At 46.8% G+C, this 23,719-nt stretch overlaps 1 protein-coding gene across 1 annotated transcript; it reads right to left on the minus strand.

The window, feature by feature from the left end:
- Positions 1 to 4,568: 4,568 nt before the first annotated feature.
- Positions 4,569 to 23,194, minus strand: HEATR6 (HEAT repeat containing 6). Its single transcript, XM_076354436.1, has 20 exons — positions 22,988 to 23,194; positions 21,675 to 21,782; positions 21,117 to 21,257; positions 19,402 to 19,517; positions 17,597 to 17,711; positions 17,228 to 17,329; positions 16,662 to 16,799; positions 15,215 to 15,507; positions 14,650 to 14,827; positions 14,135 to 14,341; positions 13,477 to 13,576; positions 12,880 to 13,238; positions 11,837 to 11,959; positions 11,168 to 11,254; positions 10,003 to 10,137; positions 8,689 to 8,811; positions 7,515 to 7,639; positions 6,720 to 6,816; positions 6,058 to 6,262; positions 4,569 to 5,600 (listed from the first exon to the last, which is right to left on the minus strand). The coding sequence occupies exons 1-20, from the start codon at positions 23,192 to 23,194 to the stop codon at positions 5,050 to 5,052; spliced, it is 3,510 nt and encodes a 1,169-aa protein (XP_076210551.1). The 3' UTR covers positions 4,569 to 5,049.
- Positions 23,195 to 23,719: the final 525 nt, after the last annotated feature.

The raw sequence follows: 23,719 nt of genomic DNA on the forward strand, positions 1-23,719 counted from the left end.
AACAGCAGGCATGAACTGAGGATCAGCCTCTTCCCCCTGACCCTGCCACTGGAAATCACCCCTGCCTTCGCCACCCCATTGCTCACGTACCGATGTGCTCTTACTGCCACCGGAGCCCCGGCCCCGCAGCGCTCGGCACCGCTGCCGCGACCCACCACCCCCCCAGGGTCCCACAGAGGGGCCAGGGGAGGGATCCTCCTCCCCCTCGCCTGGGGAGGTGGGCAGCAGCGAGCACCCGCGTCCCAAGGGGCACCGCAGCCCTCCCGCAGCCCTGCGCCTGCGGTCCCCGGGCCCCCGCAGAGCCGGGGCGATAACGATCGGCCCCACCCGCGGCCGCGCAGCGGGAGAAGCAGGGTTCGGGTTAGTACAGGGAGGAACACGCCTGCACCCTTGCGCCGGCGCCTCGCCCGGATCACGCTGCTCCAGGGCAGCTCCCCGGCGTGGGCCGCGGGGGAGCCTCCGGTGGGTGCACGGGCAGGCGACGCCCCGCAAGGGGACACCACCCCCCACCCCCCCGACCCCGTGCAAGGGAGACCCCCGCGCACCCTGCCAGGGGGACCCCCCCACGACCCCTGCAAGGGGGACCCCCGTGCAAGGGGACGGGCGCCGGCAGCCGCCCGTGGCCACCCGGCGTCGGGAGCCCGCGCCGCCGCGATCGCGCTCGGCCGGGGAGGTGGTGCCACCTCGTGGCCCGGAGACCGGGGCAGCACCCGGGGCCGGCCGGCCCCTTCCCTCCCCTCCCCTCCCCTCCCCCGGGGCTGCCGGGCCCCTGCCGTTCCCACCCCAGAAGCGGCTGCATCGGGATGCTCAGAGCGCAACAGCCACAAAATAACTCGCGAATTATTGTCTTTGCTCTGAGTCCGTAAAGAGAGGGTTACTGGGGGGGAAGGGGGGGAAAAGAAAAAGAAAAATCGCGATGTGAAGGCAAGGGGAGATGTGTAACAACCCCCCCACAGCCGCCGCAAGCCGGGTCTGGTGCCGCTGACGAGGAGTTTTTGCCCAACAAAAGCAATCGCTTCAGTTCACCAAGACATCACCGCTCACACCGTCCCGGTCCCGCTGCCGTGCGAGGCCACGCAGCCTCTCGGGCAGCACACTGCGTATTTACTGATCCAGGTAACGCAATTAAACAAAAAGGGCTTTACAACCTGAGCTGCAACTTGAGCTTTGAACTCACTGGGTTGCTCCTTGCTGGGCCGCGCGGGGGAGAGCCCGCTGCCGTGGGCAGCCCCAGGGAAACCCACGGGGCTGCAGGTGGGCACAAGCATCGTCAGCAGGGCCCGGGGAAGCACTCACTCCAGGGCACGGCCAAAGGAGACGTCCCGGTGCTGGGACCGGGTGGGCTGGGCACTAAAGCCCTTTTGTTTTCACCCACCCAGTGACCCCGCGTAGAAGAACGGGCAGATTGTCTTTCAAACAGAGCCGATGTGGAGCTTGAATGTCCCTTGCCACCTTGGCTATAAATCATCCTGCATGTGATAAGGTAATTACCTTCCCCTTGAAACTATTCATAGGAAAACCTATAAAGCGCCTAGCTTGTAAACACAACAATAAAGAGGCAGGACAATAAAATCTTGGCTGGGGTGGGGAAGCTGCTGCCTTTCGCCAGGCCCTAGCACCTCGTGCTTTGCCAGTCCCCAGCCGAGGACAGAGGCTGCGTCCGCCCCTGCTGCTCTTGTTGGCAGCGAGCGAGCAGCACAGGGTACACGCAGCCCACGCTGCTCCGCCAGGCACCAAAAATGAGCATCTGACGCTAAAGAGACACATAAAATCATCACTGACCTTGGTATCAGGCAGGAGAGCCCACCCCAGCTCTGCTCCAGCACCCTCAGAACCGCACCCAGGTGCAACCACCAGCAGCAGAAATAGCCCACAGGGCTGGGGCCAGGCACAGCTGACCCCCATGACTGACCCAGGTCCCCACCCAGCAGCGTTTTAGTTGTTGCCCACAGAAATTAGGCCTGAACCTCCGTAGCTGCCCCCTCCGCCCTTGCGTCTCCCCAGCAATGCCCGTGTGCTGGCAGGGGAGGCGATGCAGCTGCTGGCTGCTCCCCGCCGCTGAGCAGGGCCAAGCCCTGCACTGCCGGCCCTGACGGGAGGCAGGGGTGATGATGCATTTCTCTCATCTTCGGAAGATGCTGGATGGAGTTCCACCAGTCAGAGTGAAAACCAGCTCCTGCCTGTCCGCTCTCCCCTGTGCACACATCGTTTTATCCCCAGAGGGTCAGCTAAGGGTGTCCAGAAGCTGCAGAAAGGATGTTCCTACAGAAGAATAAAAGCTGGCATCAATGTAAGACCCATCTTACATTCTCCTCTTCGCAGGCAGAAGGTTTGTAATGAGCGTGGAGGGTGAGATCACAAAATCCAGACTCTCTACCCAAACTGGCGTTTCAGTCTTTATTGCTGTGATGTGGCGATGGGTTGAGTAGATGCCTGGGACGCTCGGAGTCTGTGAGCATCCCTGGGGAAAACAGCTACAGAAGAGAGCAACTAATGGTGTGCAGAACCGACCACCAAAACCCAACCCGTACCTGATTCAGTTCCTTTACAGATGAACCGAACTCTATCTGGCATTCAGACACGCGGCCTTATTCTTGTCTGGTCTTGAGGGAAAGATAGCCAGATGTTGAGGAACAGGCTCAGCAGATCGGAAGGCGCAGAACCCCTTCTGCTTTAGCATCCAGTAATGAGTTGGGCTCTTCGTTAAGCAGATAGCTCACACGGAGAAAACTGCCTTCAGCCAGGGCTACCCAGAAACTACTTTTGCTCCCAAAGATAAAAGATATTATCTGTCTGATAAAAGTTGCAGGTTCTCTAATATGGGTTGAAGTACTGGATATGGTTATTTAGAAAACTTCATACGCCGAGCGGGCAGGCTGCTACCATGCTCAGCGGGTCTGCTCACTCGTTTTATTCAGTTTATAGGAGTTTTATCCAGTTTATTCTTATCATTTATAAGATTGAGCTCTTGGTTTGTCTCCATCGCTCGCTCAGTGCTGCTTAGAGCACAAGTCCACATCTCCTCAAAAGCCCTTAGGTGTTTTCAGGAGCCAGGTGAGACTTCACAGAAGTTTGTAATAAAAACCAAAGACGTTGGCTACACACTATGGCGAATCCCAGCAGCTCCCATCTGCTTCTTGGGGCATGTAAAACACCCGTGGAGGTGGATTTCTCAGGTGCCCACGCAGACCCTTTGCTGTGATGTGGGAATTGAGCTCATGGCTCGTGGCCTCGTCTCTGCAGCAGCACAGTGGTGCTCCGCAGGCAGAGATGCTACGTCGCTCACGTGATTCTGTGCACAAAGGCAAAACTCTTTCCAAAGCAACGTAGTTCTTGAATCGACAGGGATTTCTCCATTCAGAAGAACAGCTGTCCTCCTCCCAGTACTGACATCGGGTGTGGGCTGCTGGGACAGGCACAGCCCTGGTACGCCCGGTGTCTGCTGCCTGACCACGCGTCGGACACCGAGTCCCACAGCTGCCTTTCCCCCAGTATTTCTGCTGGTACAGCACGTAGGCAGCTCTGGGGCTGTCGGCAAACCTGGGCGAGAAATCCAGGCAGAGTCATGTCTTCAATGGTAACTGGACAGATTTCCTCTAGAGCCAAAACACAGGTTTGATTCATATGGTGGAAACTCAAAGATGGGTACAGGTACAATTCCAGCAGCAAAGAGGGAGAAAAGGAGCACGTGCCAGCTTAAGTGTAAATTTGTAATTTGAAGCATAGCCAGGGGTGCTCCTGAGCCAGGATGGGGCCCGTGCCCGCTGGGGACCAGCAAGGGCTCAGCTCTGCTGCTCTCTTCCTCAGCCTCTGTCCGAGGCAGCTGCTCAGCCTTTCAGAGCACCCAGACAAGCCTGACCGTACGCCAGACAGCGGCAGAGCTGCTCCTGCTGCAGGCTGTTACAGCGGGAGAAGTCACTCTCGGCAGGGAACTGGCCCCATACATTCAGCGAAGACGACTCCGTTACTCTGAAGGGGTTTCGGATACCCACACTACTTGAGGCCCACTGAAACCAGCAGCAAGGATGGAAAAACAAAGCAGACAAATTTTGTATCCCCAAGAGCTTTTATGACAGCCAGGGCTTGCACTGAGCTCTGTTCAAACATCCACCCAGAGGTTAGGACAGCAGGCACTTAGGCCCCACAGACCAGCTCATTCCTGGAGGCATTGATTTGTCCCCAGCAACATCAGAGAGCTCAGTCCTCCACCGGCTATCAGCACAGTAAGCACACAGCAAATAGAGTAAGTAACATCATCACGAAGGAAGGGGAAGGGGACAGAACTTCAGAAACAGAAACAAACCCACATGCGGTTTAGACCATTGCTGCACCTCCCACAGAAAGGGGACAGAGCCCCAGGGGTAGCACTGCTTGAAGAGTCAAAATTCCAGCCTCAGAGGACCTACTTGGAATTTTCTGGCTTACGCAGCACAGTACCATCCACCTGGAAACAAGGAATTTTGAGGTTTTGGAAGACAGGATGAGTGAAGGCAGCAGGGAGGTGCAGGCCAGGTGTAAGACACCAGGAACGTAGACAGGTAAAGGCGAAGTGTGTTTGCTCTAAGCTATTATTCAAATATTGGCATATTTAGGTTTATTGCAGGAACACAGAAGTGACAACATTTGCAGTGCTCAGAAAAACAAAATTCTTCCAGACCCCTCCTTTACAAACATGATTTTGAATACAGCAGCAACAGTAACAAAATGCTTTTAGATAAGCTGAGACAACAGGCTGTTTTTATAAAACATACAAAGAAGGAAAAGGCATTTGTTTTCCCAGTGGTAACACTGTAACAGTTAAGGGTACAAACAAAACCAAAACGAGGACAACTTCAAAGTTCACTAAACATAAAAACAAAATAAAAAAAAAGTTCTACAGATCTTTTCATCAGGCATTGTGAATGATTTTAATAAGTTTGAAATAAATTGTTTAATACCAACAACAGGAAACTTTTCTTCTGGATGCCCTGTGTAAGTGAGGGCAGCGTGTTTCTTCTGTGTGCCCCGTCAGAAGTATAAGTTACCGGTCACTGAAACAAGTGTTTCTTTCTAAGCCTCTGTTAATTCAGTGGCATTGGCATGACTTGTCAAGACATCTTCCAGGTAAACAGACACTCTTACCCTAGCTTTGCCCTCCAGCTGTTTCTCTATCCCACCGAGATGTTCGATAGCTCCTTTTAATACTCTCTCCCTCTCGCACAAGTCCGTCTGCACTCCTGCTTCGTTTTCTTCAACTCCAGATTTCAGATATTGCAAGACGTAGGATTTGATTGCGTTCCCATTTTCCGTTATGGTTTCCCAAATGACTGGCAGGTCTGTGCTCTTTGCCAGACTTAACAAATGAAGCAGAGCCTGGCAGATCTGCGTCCTGAGGCTGGCACTGTACTTGAATTCCAGAAAGTCCTCGGTGTCTTCACTCTTCTGCAAGGCTACCACCAAGGCACTCCAGATTTGGCAGAACTGCTCAGCGGAGCCGTAGCATTCCCTCTTGCTGGGGATGGAGAGGGCCATGGCTGATTTGATTCGGACTTTAAAATTCTTGCAGGACTTCACTACTGAGGAAAGTGCACTATACGCTTGCGTGGTCCAAGGAGCCTCTCCTACAAAAAACAACAAAAACCCCTTTTCAATCAGTCAAAATATATAAAACTGTAAATGTATCTCCTAAATATTTAATGAGCTTACATTTACTGTATTTATTCCAGCCCAAATGAGAGAATCAGGCGTTATGAAATGAAAAATTAGTTAAAAAACAGTTAATCTTCTGAAGTTTTGTAAGAGGAAAAGTGACGTTTTGCATCTATTCACAGCTATAATCCCATCCTCACGCTCTTTTCTAACATGACAGATCCAGCTGAATACAGCACAGTTATGTCTGTATTAGGCTCAGATCCTGCGAATGCTATTTCACTGGCAAGAGTTCTGGGAAAGCTATGACAGCAAGATTCAGCTCCGTTTGCTTTCTCCCCTTTTCCCCAACACATTTGTAACAGAGACCTTCTTATCAAAACCACAACCTGCTGTGCAAATCCAAAGCCAGTGGGACAAGTTACTCACCGAGTGGCAAGGCAGGGTTCTTAAATACATTCCCCAGCGCATAACAAGCATTCCAGCGCACTTTCATAGTGGCCTCACTCTGAACAGTAGAAATAAGGGCCTGAAGAGATTCTTCGATGGCTTCCCTAAACCTGGGGTTTGCTATGTGATATGGTTGAAGGAAATGAAGCACGTTCCCAAGGGCCCGGACTGCATTACTCTTTACCTGAAACACACGTACACAAAATAACCCCAACAAAACAAAACCACATTCTGGCTTTCAGCTTATAGGCAAAGCTTTTGTCAAGCCTGCTACGAAATCATGCTCAGAGCCAACAAGGAGCCCATCTGCAATCAGACTGGTGTCTTATCAGATGGTAACTTCCTAAAAGTCACCAGAAAGATCATTCTCTGCAAGTGGTCACCCTGAAAGAAAAAAAAAAAAACAAACCACCCAACAAAAAACAACCCTGCACTGTGGAAAAGCGCAATCAGATGCCCTGCAGGTCAAACACGGGAAACCTCCAAACACCAGCCCGCAAGAAAGGATGCTGAGCTGCAGCTCCCCGTCCACTGGGGCAAAACACCCCAAAGTAACTGGTGCCTTTTTTCCCTTTTTTTAAATAAAAATGCAAGAGTTAACTACACTGTGATAACCCCACCCTCCTTCCCCTCAGCTATACCTTGTCTCTGTCCTTGGATGCTTCAGTCGCAGATCGTAGCATTTTCAACAGTAGGAGATCAGAAAATTCCTCTTGAAAACTCTGTCCCATTGTTTCCCTAGCAGAAGAGTCACACTGTGAAAGGCCAGCTCAGATGATCCATCCCAAAGATGTGATACAATCCTTTATACAGGCGTATGAACAACCTTCACTCTTTAGAAGGCTAATATGTAAGGCAGACCTTACTACATGTGACCACTATGTTTATTAATTTAAAACCAAACTATCAATGCAAGAAAGCTGGTTAGCAATGCATTAAGTCTGTAATAAAAAACAGAGGGCAATGAATTGCTCAGAGGCAATTCTGTAGCAGGAATATATGATAACTATTTCTCCTGTTAAAAATGTAACAGTAGGTTAGACTTCCTTCAGTCTTTGGCTTGAGGAAGTGTTAAATATTTATTAATTTTACTTCTGTGTTATGTTGAAAGTAAAGTAACCAGGGAACATGCAATTACACAAAGCAACATGCAAGAAATAGAAAACTGAAAAGTAAACTTGGAATATACTCCAGAACTAATGATTAGAAAGACCTAAACCCAAGCAGTTTAGTAGAACTCAACCCCAGATGGATACGAGATACTTCTAATACAGTGTCATACACTGGTAGACTCACAGGCTGAAGAGTGGTTAAAAAGAAGCAGCCAAGCCAAATTTTGGCTTTTCTGATACTAAGCAGATTCAGTACCCTCTGTCTGACGCTACAGGAATACGGGCAGAGAGAGGAGTTCCGCGGGCCAAGGCGCGCTTACGTACATGTTGATGATCAGAGTGTCTGTAAGATTGCCCAGGGACCAAGCTGCTTTGGCACGGACGTTCGGAGACTTGTCATGGAGGGAATTCAGAATAGCGTTTGCTGTGTCTGCCACAAACATCACGTCCTGTAAAAGTAAAAACTGCTGCAAAGTTAGAAAGTTTTAAAAACTCAGGTGATTTCCTTAGTAACATATACATTCTGGCCTTTCTAGGGAAAATGATACCTGCACAGAAACCAGCTCTATTAATATACTCTTCTTTTTTAGGCGACAACTTTTAACATGTTTATGGTGCAGCTTTGTTTGATCTTTAATTAACAGTCTAAGCCTGCATGCTGACCAAGTTCACCACTCTATTGGGTAGCTGTTGCTGAAAGGTTTCACTGTATTATTTAATTTCATTGGTGCTTTAGTTACTTTGGATTTTAACATAATTACCTGGACTGCCAATCTTCTACTCATCAAATCCCACTCTTAAAAGTAATTGCTTCTCCAAACTCCCTGTTGAGCTGCCTGTCTAATCTTCTCTTCTATGGCACGTTACATTTCATTTTCATGCCCTTGCCTATGGTAAAAGATTTTCTTTCAAAATATTTTGGACTCAAATCTCAATGTCAGCTACTGCATAAATTTTTTACTACAATCACCCATTTAAGGCCACATTGGAAAAAACTACAGTCTTCCAGCTCAGCCAAGCTAAGATCAACTTTTTTGTGGAAACAAGACAGCCTTTTTCTCTAAATAAGCTTTACTTCTTAGTTTTAAGCAAAACTGAAGCCTTCCCATTAAAAACTTGCTAAACTCTACCAAGCGCTGTACAGCTGTTCCCTTCTTCCCAGCTCTACCTCATCTCTTGCAGCTCCTTTCTGCCAGCCTAGCCTTTCCCACTTCTGTCCCTGAGAGCTCGGGGAAGATCCTGACCTCCCTCCTTTTGCTCTCACTTACGAGGCTCTCTGGCTTCTGCTTCATCTCAGTTAAAACCGCGCTAGTTCTGTTCACCACACAGAAGGCAAGAGCAGGTCTGGAGACAGTGAAGAAAAGCTATATACACACACTACAGACCAAAAGCAAGCAGGAAGACCAATTCATTCCAAAAGAACTCACGTCCTACATCTTATGGTTCATCAAAACCTTTATAAAATGGATCAAAATAAGAAAAATGGGCCAGTTCTGACCTGCCGAAGGCAAGGGAAGAGGATGTAGACTCCCAGCGCACGTGCGGCAGCAGCTTTTACCAGTGGGTTCTCACTGTGGTTCAGGCCAAGAAGCAGAGTGACACACAGTATCTGCTGCTCATTCTGCAACGATAAGCAGTCATGGCAATAGAGAGAAACTGAAAAGATTTCTGTCCCCCAAAGACAGACAACTGACAAATACTCTGAAAGACCCTAATATGTGGAATCCATAGAAGCTACCATTCAGAGCGTACTCTTTTCTTTAAAGTAAATTGACTGGCATTTCAGGATGCCACACAGGAAACGGGAATGCTTCCAGCAAACATGATCTTGTTGCTGTTAGTTAATATTTTGGTTTCCTTTGTGGTCTTATCTATCATCCAAACGCAGAAGGCATGGCCCATCAGAGGTAAAACAGACTGGATCAGTTGCTTTTTCCTGTCTTACTTCAGTCTTTCCCCTTCATTAACAAGGACAGCCAGGCAGATTAAGTTCATCCCGGACAGATTGTCAGTTTACCAACCCATGACAAAGATCTTTGTTTCATCAGAGCAAAGGGTCAGGGTGGGCACTGACTTGACCCCACGTGGCCACAGGGACAAGAGAGTGTATGGGATCAAAGTACAGAGTGATGAAGTACATGCTGTACTTGGAGAAACCAGACGGAGAATTCCAGAGTACTGCTGTACTAGCAATTCTCGGGCAAATGAAATCTGGCTGAGTACTCCCCATCAAGAAGGGCACAGTGACATAAAAGGAGCTGCACAATGCAGCGGTGATACACTGCCAAAGCTTTCATGTTTAAAAGCATATTTCATGTTGCAAAAAGAGAGTAAGGCCAACACATTTGTTTGCTTCTGCCAGGGCAATCACTGCAGTTCAGTGTTTTAAAAGCCAGCCAAAAGAAAAAACGTGCATGCAAATCGGTGAACAATGTCAGTCCATGGCTGTTAGCTCAGCTGTCCCTTCAAACACTTAACCAGCAAAATAACAACCCTTCACCCCTCCCTCATGCAATGAAATTCTTGCCTTCCATCTCCCATGCATCACCGCCAAGGCTGAGTATTCATGGCAGGGCCAAAGAGCTTCTGTGACCCACAGTTTAATTGTTTTGACAGACTTATTACTCCCAACATTGCCTTTTCCAGCCTTCAATAGTCACAACTTGTTCAGAATACAAAAAAAAAAAAAAATTCTGGAAGATTCCTCTACCCTCTCCTCCTAAGTTTTAAAAGGCTTTACACTACTGTAATCTGGTAGACAAGAACAAAGCCTCAATAGGTAAAAATGCCACACAAAGGAGAGCTCTCTGACCTGCAGACTGCTGAAAGCTTCTGGCAAGATAGAGGACAGGGCATCACAGGCGCTTGTCTGAAGAGTTGCATGTGGAGAGTTCTGAAGAGTGCCAGGTAAAGGGCCATTTAATATCACAGTCCAGAAAGTTACAACCTACAGAAGAAGCAGCCAGGTTTACCCACTTAAGCTCAGCAATTATGCCTAAGTTCTATAATAGACTGTCTTTTTCTATGATCATCTTTAAGACATACTTACAGCAGGTAGCATAATCACACATGAAAGTGATTACAACTGTTTAGAAGCCTAAAATACTTAGCATTCAGAAACATTTTAAAGACATTTTAGTACTGCTATCAAGTACTTATTCACCGAGTTCTGTTTGTTTCCTTCTCAAGGCCACATACGCTCAGATTAGATTGCATTAGGTAGAATTACGATTCCATTCTTGAATCCACACAGCTGGGTATTTTCATTTGCCTGAAAATTTACATTCATAGCAAGTAACAGGAACCCAGTGCTACTGGACACATTTCCTATCTTGTAGGGTCACTGGTGACTGGCTCAAAACTTAGCATACACCAAAGAAATTTTTAAAGTTGCCTTGTGTTCACAGAAGCAAGACTTAAACAGGCCTACGTTACTACTGGAATGCCAGTTCCTCAGCTTCTGCAAACTTATCCAACAAACAGCCTCAAACAATGAATTTTTCTGAATTCACATATATTATGGTTCTGGCCACTCTCTCTGCACTTGTGAGCAGCCAGAACATGTAGGCTGGCTCTTGTAACAACGCAAATTCACCAAAACTCTAGAAGTGTATGTCTAGGTTTTATGCAGCAGTAATGACGCATGCAAAATCTGCGCTGTTCTTCCAGCTTTCTGACTTACAGCAGGCAGGAAGAGGAGGGATGAGGAAAAGCAGAGAGGCAGTGTTAACATCATGTAAAAGAAAAAAAAAAAACCCCAAACAACCCAAAAACCACACCTGCACGCAGACAAAAACAAATGCCAAAATAATGTAGGAAGTCTACAAAAATTGTACATATCAGCACCTATAAAGCCGCAGGGTACTGAGTCCCTTTCTGCTTTCCTGCAATTGATTTATCCGTGCCAGTAACTTTGCAGAGAGTTCAGGAAAGGAAGCTCAGTGAAGTGGAATCCCAGAGGGAGCCCACACGCTTACCACGCTGACAGGTACTCTCTGATCAGGGGCAACGGCTGAATCGGGTTTGTACTGCTGTAGTACACCTGTGCCCAGCTCCTCCAGAAGCTGCAAGGAAACAAAAAGCAACTAGGTGTTTATCAGGGATGACTCAAGTACCACGGAACCATAGCAACCTTTACCTAGGACTATACTTACTTACCCAGGGAACAAAAATAAAAGATTCAGCATTGTTTTGGACTCTATTCTGTCCCTGCTAGTGAAGAAATCAGAGGAAAAGCCTTTCTTACATAAAGTCTCCAGCTAGAACAGCATAACAAATTGCCACACAAAGAGGAAATCTCTCTGAGCTTTCCTTTGGGTGACAGACTACAGTTCCTGCACCAGCTGATGCTAAATCAGAGAAGGGCCAGTATTATAGTCCTTGCATTTCCCAAGCTTCCTGGTGACTCAGCAGAGCAACAAAATTCTGCTAAGAATTCAAGATTGGAAGCAGAAGGTGTGCTTCTCAAAGCGTCAGGGTACTGCACTTCCCAAAGAGCTGCAGCAGGCACCAGCTCTTTACGGTGTGCTACATCAAACACACAAAGGTGCTCTGAATATTCATCACTACTCATCTGTATTTGCAAAGCACACTAATAGATAAAATTGACTTGGTAAAACAATGTTGATGTTTCCTCATGCTCTTACTTTGGCTCCATGAAGCTGAATGGATGGATCCATTTCTTCCATGCATCTGCAAGCCACTTCTCCAAGTTCTAGGAAATAGCTCTGAGCCATAGAAAAATAACCTTTTACAAGAAGAGCCAACACCTGAACACAAACAAAAGAAATTCCATTCAGCATTTTTCCTCCTATTAAACCAAAATACCCCAAATACACACAAGAGAGAATGTTAATGGGCTAATCAACACTGGGACCACATACTAAACTCTGATGTAACAGATACACCTTGCAGCACAACTTCTAGAATACTATAGCTAATTAAAAACCTCCTTATTCCATTATCTTGTTCAAAAAAGGGCCACAAAAGCACTATCGGGTAGCAACACAATGAATTATTTACCGTAAGTGAGGTCTCCTGTAGCTAAACAACTAAGCAAGAGTGCCAGCTAAGCATCCTGTATCTCCTGTAATACTGCTGCTGCAGTCTGTGAAGCTGGATTTAACAAATAGTCATTGTTACAGAAAAAGAGTGAGACTCCTTGGGATGCACATTACAAAAATCTTACTATTTTCTGTGGTTACACGAAGAAAAACAAGGCCAAGTCTCAACATTCACAGGTACTCCTTTAGTCATACCAGCATCACTCCATAGCTCCTTGCAGACTGTTCTTTGACCGCAAGCTTCTTCCCCACTGTTTCCTAACAAAACTTTAGTTCAGATTCTGTATGGAGGGGTTTGCATGGGGAAGACTCGCAGCCTTCACCAGATGCCAGCACACACAACCAAGTATTTAAAAATAACGAAGGTAACAAAAATCACAGGCAGATGAACTTACTGCAGCAGGTTTACTATGGGATGGTTATGCTGTAGCCACAGGCACGGAATCAAGATGTTACTGCTCTTTCAGTCACAGCAGCTCAGACGTGCTGCGCTAGCAAATGTTTTAGCCTAAATCTCACTGAAAGAGCTAGGAGCAAAGGCAACCCACAACTGAGGCTTGGCTGACATGAGGTAATTTGATATTGTACCAAGCTGTTCATTTTACAAGCTAGCTGTTCATCTCCACCTGTAAGGATTCCAGTCGAAGGGGACACGGTTCATAAACGCTGGAAAACGATGGAAAGTTAGCATCGCTGTCAGAACAGGAGTCCTCTCTGGGCAGAACGACGATGGAAACGCAGAGACGGAGAAGCCAGCATGGTTCCGAAGACGTACATCCTGCTGGATTATCTGTAGGCTCCCCTTCTGAGGGGAGTGCTTTTCTCCACTGCTCAGAAGCATTAAAACGGTGAGGGGTTGCGCTACCACTATTATTTAGCCCCGAAGAACTGGGCTGTTGCAAAAGTAACTGCACCTCTGGTAAAGGTGCTTGGACAGATACTATAGCCCCTAATAATGTGAGGCTAGAAACTCGAACGTTAACATCTGCAAGAAAGAACAGGGGAGAAGAAGAAAAAGCCAGTCCGTTAGCATCTCACCGACCCATCAGCATCCTTCTTCAGCAGTTTCCAGACAAGACAGATCGTAACATATAATTCGATAGCAATGCATATGTTTATGTATTTATGAAGCATGGGGGGGTATCCACAACTATTTTGTAATAACCAACGCTGAATTAAGTTATAACATATACAAAGAGGCTCCAGCCAAACAGAATGCAAACCTTTATGACAAATGTATGGCTTGATCTGGTTCCAAACTCTTGTCAGCAACCCAGGTTTTAAACGGCTGTATGGCACATTTGAAACCAAATTTGCAAGGCACTGAAACACACAAAAGAACATACATGGAGTGGTGGTTACAATGTCAGCCTGGCCTCCAACAGATTTGTTTCTACATTTGCAATTTAGGTCATTTAGACAGCTAATTATCTGAGGGCACCTGAAAACAAATGCCCCAATTATCTGCTGTTCAAAAACTGGTTACAAACTTGGCTCCTAAGAACAAGTATTTAACTACTGTGACCTGGCATAAAGACCAAGGAATTCCAATAGCCCATGGAAAGCTTTTTTTGCCAATTTGGACTCCAGTTTTAAAGTCAATGTGAGTCTTTAGAATCATTTCATAGGTTCATTCAGCTCCAAAAAGACTACACGAAAGAGATGCAGGAACAAGAGAATTGTGCTGAAGAGAAAAGAAACCCCAGGACTCTGTTGGAAGACTCAGTCAATGAAGCCTTGTGAGATGACAACAGTCTATTTCCCACCTCCACCTTAGTCCTCAACAGCTACAATAATTTCTGTGCAATCTTTCTTCAAGACTTAATCTAGAGACCAATATCATCTTTTGGGCAGCATTTGAAACATTTACAGTACAGTTACCTTGACTATTTGTGTCAGCGTTTGAGAAGAGGATTCTGCCACCAGGGCTAGCAGCAGGCAGCGGTGCAGCTCCCGGATGCTAGAAGCAATAGTTACAGAGAAGGGAGTAAAAGCTCTCTTGTGATCATTAGCATCTTCAGCAACAGAAAGAAACTGCTTAGAACCTTCCAGGATGGCTGAGAGAACTTGAAGAGCACAGGCACGGGTCTGAAATGATAGAACATTTCTGTTACCCACTTTTAACACCTTCGAGCTGATGGAGAATTTTAAAATTTATGAAAGTCTCCTTCTCCAGCAACAGCAAATTCAACTCCAACTATCTTTTCTCATAACTTTAAGCAGTATACAACCAATCCTTTGTTTCCTTAACCAACACATCCTCTTTTATTTCTTGCGGTACAGTGACCAAGCAACACATATACAGTATCCAACGTACTTACTAAAGGCCAGAGAAGACAACTCTTAAGATTAATATTGGAAAAATACAATGCTTTTTCTAGTCAGAACTGCCTCACCTTTGGAGAAGGGTCCTTTAAAGCAATAGTCATCAAGGACACTGACTGGGGGCTGCCAATACCAGGTGCATCAGGAACAAACGCTGACCAGTAGCCATAAAGAACTCTTTTTTCTATTGATTTTATAGCAGAGAGGAAACAGGCTAGAGCCCCCTGACGAACATTGGCTTGATAAGATCTTAGAAACAAACAAAAAGATTAATGAAATAGCAGCAGTGAAAAGCGATGGACTTAGCCTCTTTCACTTCTATTAGTGGCTAGCTGTGAGAAGACATTTTTTAGACCAATAACAGGAAAAGAAAGAAAAAATTTACTTTCAAACCAATACAAATTACTGCCTTCCAATTTTCTTGTACCACCACATAAATCAAAAGGAAAAGTGATTTCCTCAACAGTTTTGATTAAGAACAATGCGCTAGGATCCAGTGGAAGTGCAAGAGTCTGTAGACATGTAAAATTTGTGCCAGATCTGCAAGTATACTTTAACATAATACATGAGCTTAAATTGTTATGAACAACAGTACACTCTGCTACCATGCTTTATGTTTACATGAACAACAATCACCTCATTTTGCTCTGTATTCCACCTTCAGCATCCGAATATTCTGACTCGCTGCTGCTGATTCTTTTCCAACTGCTACAATGTGAAGACAAGCGATCCTTTCCAGCAGGCACGTATGCAACATCTGATGCACGAGTCCGAGGATCCGAATAAGGACTGCTCTGCACATCCCCCAAGTGTAATTTCAGCATGTCGGCTCCAAGGACTGATTCGTTTCCTGCATCACCCAAATCTTCTCTTCCTTCTTCCCCAAACTCTCCCTTCTTTTGTTTCCCTTTGGACTTTTTTCTTCGATTCTGTTTTAAGACAAAAAATAGATATTTTCTTTTTAAATCTTTTAAAATAATATCTAGAAAGATGTGCAAACATTTTATAGTTGTAAATCTTTTACTAGGGGAAAAAGGTCTCATCTGAAAACAAAACTAATTGCTAATCCAGAATAGAAGCAGAGCTTAATATAATAAATCATGCCCTCTGTATAGTACATCAATATCAAATTATACAAATTTCTAAATGAGTTTTTAGATGAGATTTAGTTTAACCAAGAGTTATCACAGCTATTTAGCATTCTTCTGATGCAACAATACTGCACATAAGTGCAATTATATGTATGTGCAATACTGTACATACAGAAACAGTCACTTCTTTGGTAGCTGAGAGTTTGCAAACTCTGCTTATTAGTAGCAACAGTAACATCGGTATAGTAATACACCTTAGTGTAAGCAAGCAGTTTATACCTGAATAGCCTCAGAAATTAAGCTTTAGCCTCTTCATCAGTAAAGCAAAAGATTTCCAGGAAAACTTTTAGTTAAAAATCATATTTCACACAAAAGTGATTAAAGAGGAGGAACAGTAAATACTTCTGTAGTTCTTTTAGATTTACAGTAGGTATTTAACATCTAAAAAGAAACAGGTCAACATGACTATACAACTTTATTTTCTCTAATGTATTTCAGATAATTGGTAATCCAAAATGTTTACAGGGTTAAAAAATAACCTGTAGAAGGATTAAGCAGAAGACACGGGGGAGGGGGGAGGAAATCAGTCTCTAAATGAACTTGACTTCCTTAAGAAAGAGTCAAATGATTGTGCAAGTGTTAGGACAGAAAATGTAACTTATAAAATAAAAAGCTTTGGCTAGTCTGCACGCGCCAATCCCATGTCTGCAGGCCAAGAATTCTTGGCTATAGATGAATAACTGATGCACACAGCTTAACTCAGGAAAACCAATCTCTGCAGAGCCGTTTGTTCTCGTCCTCTGAGTTTACAAAGCAATTTTACTCAGAGCAGAGATTTATAATCAATACCTTTAAAGCAAAGAATGTGAAATGTATCACATGCTCAGAACACAAAGAGCCTGTTAGCCACTAATATCACGTCAGGTAACATACAACTGCAACAAACATGCACACAATGAGCATGCAGTAAAATCAGTACAATTTCAGCTTACTCCTGTCTGCTTAAAGGCGGCTGGTTCTGATTGTTCCTGTTTGACGGGGGACCTTTTATCATACTGAGGTAATGGAGCCGGGTACAAGGCTGCAGGCACTTCTATGCTCAGTCCTGGCAGTCCATGAAACATACATTTCTAGAACAGTAACAAAAACATTAGCATACTTTTCCTTTTTTGATGCATAAAGATTTATTGTGTATTTACTCAGGTGTTCCATCAATTTTCAGTGGGGCTTGTGATCCTTCCCCCAGGTCTTGTCTCTCCCCATGCTACGTAACAGCTATGCAACATCTGAAATTCAACTATCTCTAGAAGGATTTTAAGTAGGTCCAAAAAAAATGAGCCTCCCATCTTTCTCTCACATTCTTTTGTGGGAGGTGCAGTTAAGATGCTGTGAGAGAAACTCAGTGTCTTTTTCTTTATATCTCACCATATTTCCCCCCACGCTCAGGCTTCTCTGCTCCCTCTTTCTTGTCTTCCCCTACTGTTTCCCACTTAACAAGCATCTGGAACATGCACCTTCCAGTGTCTGCCTCTTTCTCAACGTGGATTTAAGTATTTACCTTTAATACTGCAAGAAGAGATCCAATTTGGTCTGTTTGCATTAGTTTCATCTTCCCACCATTGAGAAGCGACTGGATACCTTTCAGTGCATTTTGCAGTAACTGAAAACCAAAACACCGAATTACTTACTTTTCCTTCCCAAAACATTGAAGGTTCACATCTTTCAAGTGACCTTCTAGGCAATTAAGGTTTTGCTCAACATAATTATTGGGACAGTTACTTATGTTTATTTAAAAAAAAAAAAAAACCCGACTATTTAAGCAAAATCTCAGTTGACAATATTCCAAATTTCATATATTCCAAATTCCAATATTCCAGCAGTACAATCTCCTAATTAGAGTATTCTAGACAATTAGACTCACACTTACCATGCAAAAAGTGATGTCATCTACATCAGAGGTTTTTGAAGACTGCAGAACACTTAGAAAAGTTTGAAAACAGACGCTTCTGTAGGACTCATCCAAGTATGGCTGTCCAGGCACACTAAAATTAAAGCAGGAGGAGACAAATGGTTGGTTTAGTCTGTCCCACAGCTTTATAAAGTTACACAAACTCAGATCCAAGCCCTCTGCTAGACTGAAGAGCACAGCCCCAGATGGATGGATGGCTCTTTGAAAGGGATCAGCTCTACCACTACAAAGAACAAAAGGAAACCTTCTGCACAAAGAGCTAGTACAATCATAATGTGCCTTACACTTACTCTGCTTCTGTGGCCACCTTCTCAATTACAATGACTCTCCAAGCATAGCTTAACAAGCTGTCATGCTTATAAATGCTTTTTAGGCAAAATCTGGCATCGAAAAGGACCTGGAATGACTTTTACCATTTCCCTAGTTTCCATGAAGTCTGGGCATCCTTAACGTGCTGAAACATTTTCATATCCACTTGACTTACTGCATGAAGAGAGAGGGCAACTGCATCTTTGCTACCTTGAGCACCAGTTAGTAAGAGCTGGCCATTGTTGCAGTGGATTTAGAGTCATTAAACAAATTATTTTCTAATGGATTCCTAAGCACCTGGTTCCAACACATTTAATTACTTCAAGCCATCAATGCATGTCTGATAATATTCACAGTAAAACTCTAATATTGCAAGTGATTTTCCTGAAATTAGAATCAGAGAACAGCTGAGGTTGAAAGGGACCTCTGGAGATCATCTAGTCCAACCCCCTTGGGTTGGATCAGGGGATCAATCAGAGCAGGTTGCCCAGAACTGTGTCCAGTCAGGTTTTGAACATCTCCAAGGATGGAGACTCCACGGCCTCCCTGGGCAACTGGTTCCAGTGTTAATAATCCTTACTTTCCCCCCCCCTTATGTTTAGTAGGAATTTCCTGTATTTCAGTTCGTGCCCATTGCCTTTTCTCCCTTCACTGGGCACCACTGAGAACAGTCTGGCTCTGTTGTCTTCATTCCCTGCCATCATGTATTTATACACATTGCAAGATCCTCGCTGAGCCTTCTCTTCTCCAGGCTAAACAATCCCAACTCCCCACGTAGAAAAATCATGCCCCAAACTGCCAGATGTTGCGTTTATTTACATTAAGTAGTTCTTCAGACTTCATCTATAAGTGCTGAAATTCCAAACTTTTGTGTTTGTTTTTTTTTAAAAAAAAAAAAAAACAAACAGCAAAACCAAGCCATCTGTTCAGGGGAACTATTAACCAAGAAACTCTTTACAGCAAGTCTAAATATCTATTGCTTTTATTAATTGCTTACTTGCCCACAGAGTCTGGTTAGTCAAAATTCTTCCCATATAGCAGCTAACAAAGATTTGACGTTGCTGTGGCATCAGCATATTTACATGTAGAATGGAAAAATGGATGAATTGCAAAAGAATAACTAACAATCGCTATAAAAACTTGTAGCTGACCATTTCTTATGCAAAATTAACCCAAAGAATCACTGCAGGGACCAGACAGCACAACACTTTTTCTTTTCTTCCCTAAACTAATCTCCGTAACATTATTTCTGGAGACTGAGAGTTTACGGCTTTATCCACAGATGATACATTATCTTGGAGCACTAAAGTTTTACATTTCAAATTCATGCATATACACCTTACTGGTCCTGAATTTGCTGTTCCTAGAACAGACAGAGCAGACCAGCTGTCCATGCTGTCAGATGCACGTCTTCTAAAGCATCCACTCCACCACCTGCAAAGGCTTGTACGCACCTGAGACACAGGTTTGCCATGCTGCGTACTGCTGCCCTCCTGAGCTCCACGTCTGGCTGAGTAGAATCACTGAACTGCACCAAAAGCCCAGCCTTGCCCAGCAAATCCGGGAGATACTAAAACAAACCACCAAAAGTCATTAGGGGCCAGTGCTCTTCCCTCAGCCTCCTGGTTCTTCTGTTTGGTAGCTAAACGTATCTGTGCTACAAAAGATTTGTCAGCTGCAATTTCAGATTCCATAGACAGATTATGTTTATAAAAAATGACATGAAAATATTCGTTTCCAAGGTTCTCTTATTTTGTATTAAAAAAGTATCAAGCATGAGCATAGTTCAGACTGAGTCCCAATTTATGCCTTCTTCCCAGACTCTGCTGGTTTTGGCTTGGGTAGAGTTAATTTTCTCCATAGTAGCTAGTATGAGGCGATGTTTTGGATTTGTGCTGGAAACAGTGTTGATAACAGGGATGTTTTTGTTACTGCTGAGCAGTGCTCACACAGAGTCAAGGCCTTTTCTGCTCCTCACCCCACCCCACCAGCGAGCAGGCTGGGGGGGCACAAGAAGTTGGGAGGGGACACAGCCGGGACAGCTGACCCCAACTGACCAAAGGGATATTCCACACCGTATGGTGTCATGCCCAGCATATAAAGCTGGGGGAAGAAGGAGGAAGGGGGGGACGTTCGGGGTGATGGCGTTTGTCTTCCCAAGTCACCGTTAGGCGTGATGGAGCCCTGCTGTCCTGGAGATGGCTGAACACCCGCCTGCCGATGAGAAGCAGTGAATGAATTCCTTGTTTTGCTTTGCTTGCGTGCGCGGCTTTTGCTTTACCTGTTAAACTGTCTTTATCTCAACCCACGAGTTTTCTCACTTTTACCCTTCTGATTCTCTCCCCCATCCCACCGGGGGGGAGTGAGGGAGTGGCTGCGTGGGGCTGAGTTGCTGGCTGGGGTTAAACCACAACATCAGACATAAAGCTAAGTTAGTAACAACTGCTGCACCAAACTGCTGCAGTTAGATAGGCTACAAACCCACGCAAGCTGGCAGCTCCAAAACTGCTAGCATCACCACCCCGCGCTTCAGCCCAACAGCAGAAACTGCTCTGCAAGCTGCCAAGAGCTGGTGACAGCAGGGGAATCCAACATATCAAACACTATCAGTCACACTGCAGCAACAAGGAGCTTCGTACAAACCTCAGGATCGATACCTGATAGTTTCCAGTTTGAAACGGCTTTGAGCCCACCGCACACTAAAGACCTGATCTGGTTACAGGATAAATTTCAGGATCCTCAATGGAGCTTGCTGAGCAGTGTGCAATTTGAAGCTCCCCGCGTTCTTCCTGCCTGATACGCAGGCATACCAGGGTGGTTAGTCTGCAGACTAAGCCTGGTGCCCTTCTTTAATAGCGTGCCTTTGGCTCAAGCCAGGTAATAGGTGGTCTCTACAGCTGCAGCCTGCAGGTATAGAGGTATTTGGCATGGGAAGAATCTCGTTATCTACTGATTATTAGTATACACACCTATCACATCTGAAATTCAACTTTTCCACAAATATCCACCACTATTTAAATGGGATTATTCTTAACATAAAAGGTGGTGATTTGAGAACATGATACTTTTTTATTCTTTCTTTTTGGGGGGGGAAAAAAAAAAAGAAAGTAGAAACAGCAAAAGGGTGCAAATATTTTTGTGCTTACTTTCTCTTAGCTTGTAAACTCACCTTCTGACATTTAGGTCCATTATTGTAAACAAGAGCTGCTAAGGCTTGCAGAATTTCAACATGTGTCCAAGAGCTGCACTGCTTAAGAGCAGAAATGCAGTAGGAGAGAAGAAAATTCAAGTTCTGTTCATCAACCATCACCTGTTGTAACAGAAAAGGACTGTGGTCAAGAAAACATCGTCATGTACTGCTGGAGTCAATATACCCAGATATACTGATTACAGACTCAGGTGATCTGGCTGTTAAAATTACACACCATCACAGAATCAGCCAACACTTAAGAAATGGATAAATCAACACTAGTGTCCTATAACCAAGAGTATTTCCGATGGTGTATCGCTTCTGACCGAGAGCTGGTTTTACGTGAGGAACCATGCTAGAGCCACAAATCAGAACCTCAGCTCAGAATAAATAAGCAATACAGTGAAAATCCAAGAAACTCTGCATGAAGGTCGGCTCCATGGCCCCATAAAAAGAGACAGAAGGCCTCCCTGGCTTAGTGGGGGACCAGGGAGCCAGCACACAGGAAAAGGAGGGACAAAACCAAACTTTCCGTACCTGAAATCTGTTAAGTAGGTGATGGATAAGCTGACAAACTTTGCTGACAAGATGTTCCTGATCAAGGTGAACCAGCTGACAGGCTTGGACAAGCAGAGCACAAACATCCTGGGAAAGAAAGCCTCAGTTTATTATTTAGAGACTACAAAGCTAGCGTGGAAACCACATCATCAGCTAAGACTTTGATCACACAACCAGATCTGCGTGTGGATACCACTAACATCAATACACACGGATAATGTAACGAAACTAATGAAGCTCCAGCTAGTGAGCTTCCCCTCAGCTATCTACAGACCTTCATCCTGATGCAGGAATGTGCTGACACGGATTCAAATCGCAGGAGTGCCGCTCAAACGGTGCCACTTAAACACTGGAGCAAAAGCAAAGCCAGTAACGATGGCAAAAGAAAAATGCAAAGTTAGATCAAGGAACAGAAGGGGGAAAAAGGGAGCGCTGTCCAAAAAAATCAATTAATTCCAAAATGCAAAGTAAGTCTACTCTGGAAATAAAGTGAAGAAAAAGCGGTAAGTCAGCGCTGTTTACAGGCTAATAACGAAGTACGGCGTGTTCCCAATGAAGCAGTGTCAATATTGCAAAACTACAGCATTCAGCTTTGAAGGGATTGCTTTTAAGACTTGAAAAAGTTTTTAATTGTTTGAATAGCAGACTGTGAAAACGGCCGAGTCCCCGTGCCTACAGTCCCACCCACTGCCCACTCACCGGTGTCACCCACCACCTCCCACCAGCACTCACGCCCTCCTGCCGCTGGGCCACGCGTGCCGATGCCGGCCGGGCTTCGGCACACGGCGGCGGAGCTCACAAATCACCCGAAGAGGTGGGGACGGGAACCGGGGCCGGGCGGAGGCGGGAGAGAACGTGGTGGCGGGGAGGAGAGTGGAAGACGTGCAGGAAAACCCAGCGAGCCGGCCCGTGGGGAGCCGCCGGGCGGTAGGCGCAGGGCTGCCGCGTGGAGGCACCGGGCGAGGCGGCTGCAGGCGCCTCCACGCGAGTCTGCGCACACCCGTGGGCGTGCACACCCGGGGAAGCGTCTGCACGCCCACCTCGGTGCGCACACCCACGCTGAAGGGCACGCACACGCGCGGCCCCCACACGAGCATCCACGCAGGTGGGCGAGAGCCCCGCGTAAGTGTGCGCTCACACCAGCGAGCACCCGCGTGACGTGCACACTCCCGTGACGTGCACACCCGCGTGCGAGCGCCTTCCCCCCCCCCCCCCCGAGCGTGCACATCCCCGCGCGTGTGCGCGCCCCGCCCGGCTCCCCGGCCCCGCTCCCCGGCCGGGCCCCGCGGTACCTGCGGGCTGGGCCCGGCCGCCGGCGCCGGCCCGCAGCTCTCCGAGATGAGCTGGTCGAAGAGCAGGTGGAGCTCGGTGCGGCGGCGGCCGTCGTCGGGCCGCTCCGCGCCGGGCTGAGGCCGCAGGGCGCCCAGCCGCGCCACGTACCGGCGGAAAGAACCGCCCGGCTCCGGCTCCGGCTCCTCCGGCCCCGCCGCGGCCGCCATCTTCTGCCCTCCCGGCAGCGGCGCTATGGCAACGGGGAGCACTTCCGGGGCGGGGGGCGGCCACGGGGGCCGGGCGGGGTCGGCGGCGGGCCCGGCACGGCCGCTGGTGTCAGGGCAGGGACGCAGCCTGCCCCGGCCTCGCGGGTTTGCAGGGAGCAGCACTCGGCACGGCCAGCAGGCACAGGGCCCGCCGCCGTGCCACCCGCAGCCGTGCCACCCGCAGCCGTGCCACCCTCACGGCCGTGCCACCCTCACAGCCGTGCCACCCTCAGCCGTGCCACCCTCAGCCGTGCCACCCTCACAGCCGTGCCACCCGCAGCCGTGCCACCCTCAGCCGTGCCACCCTCACAGCTGTGCCACCCGCAGCCGTGCCACCCTCACAGCCGTGCCACCCGCAGCCGTGCCACCCTCACAGCTGTGCCACCCGCAGCCGTGCCACCCTCACAGCCGTGCCACCTGCAGCCGTGCCACCCTCACGGCCATGCCACCCTCAGCCGTGCCACCTGCAGCCGTGCCACCCTCACG

The sequence above is a fragment of the Aptenodytes patagonicus genome, chromosome 17 (assembly GCF_965638725.1).
Source record: "Aptenodytes patagonicus chromosome 17, bAptPat1.pri.cur, whole genome shotgun sequence".
Taxonomy (NCBI): domain Eukaryota; kingdom Metazoa; phylum Chordata; class Aves; order Sphenisciformes; family Spheniscidae; genus Aptenodytes; species Aptenodytes patagonicus.

Coding starts and splice junctions, on each gene's coding strand:
- HEATR6 (XM_076354436.1), bottom strand. CDS start 23,194: ATGGCGGCCGCGGCGGGGCCGGAGGAGCCGGAGCCGGAGCCGGGCGGT. Junction 17,712..19,401: donor ATGGCAAACCTGTGTCTCAG/GTGCGTACAAGC, acceptor CTTTAATTTTAG/TGTGCCTGGACAGCCATACT. Junction 14,828..15,214: donor GGAATACAGAGCAAAATGAG/GTGATTGTTGTT, acceptor TTTGTTTCTAAG/ATCTTATCAAGCCAATGTTC.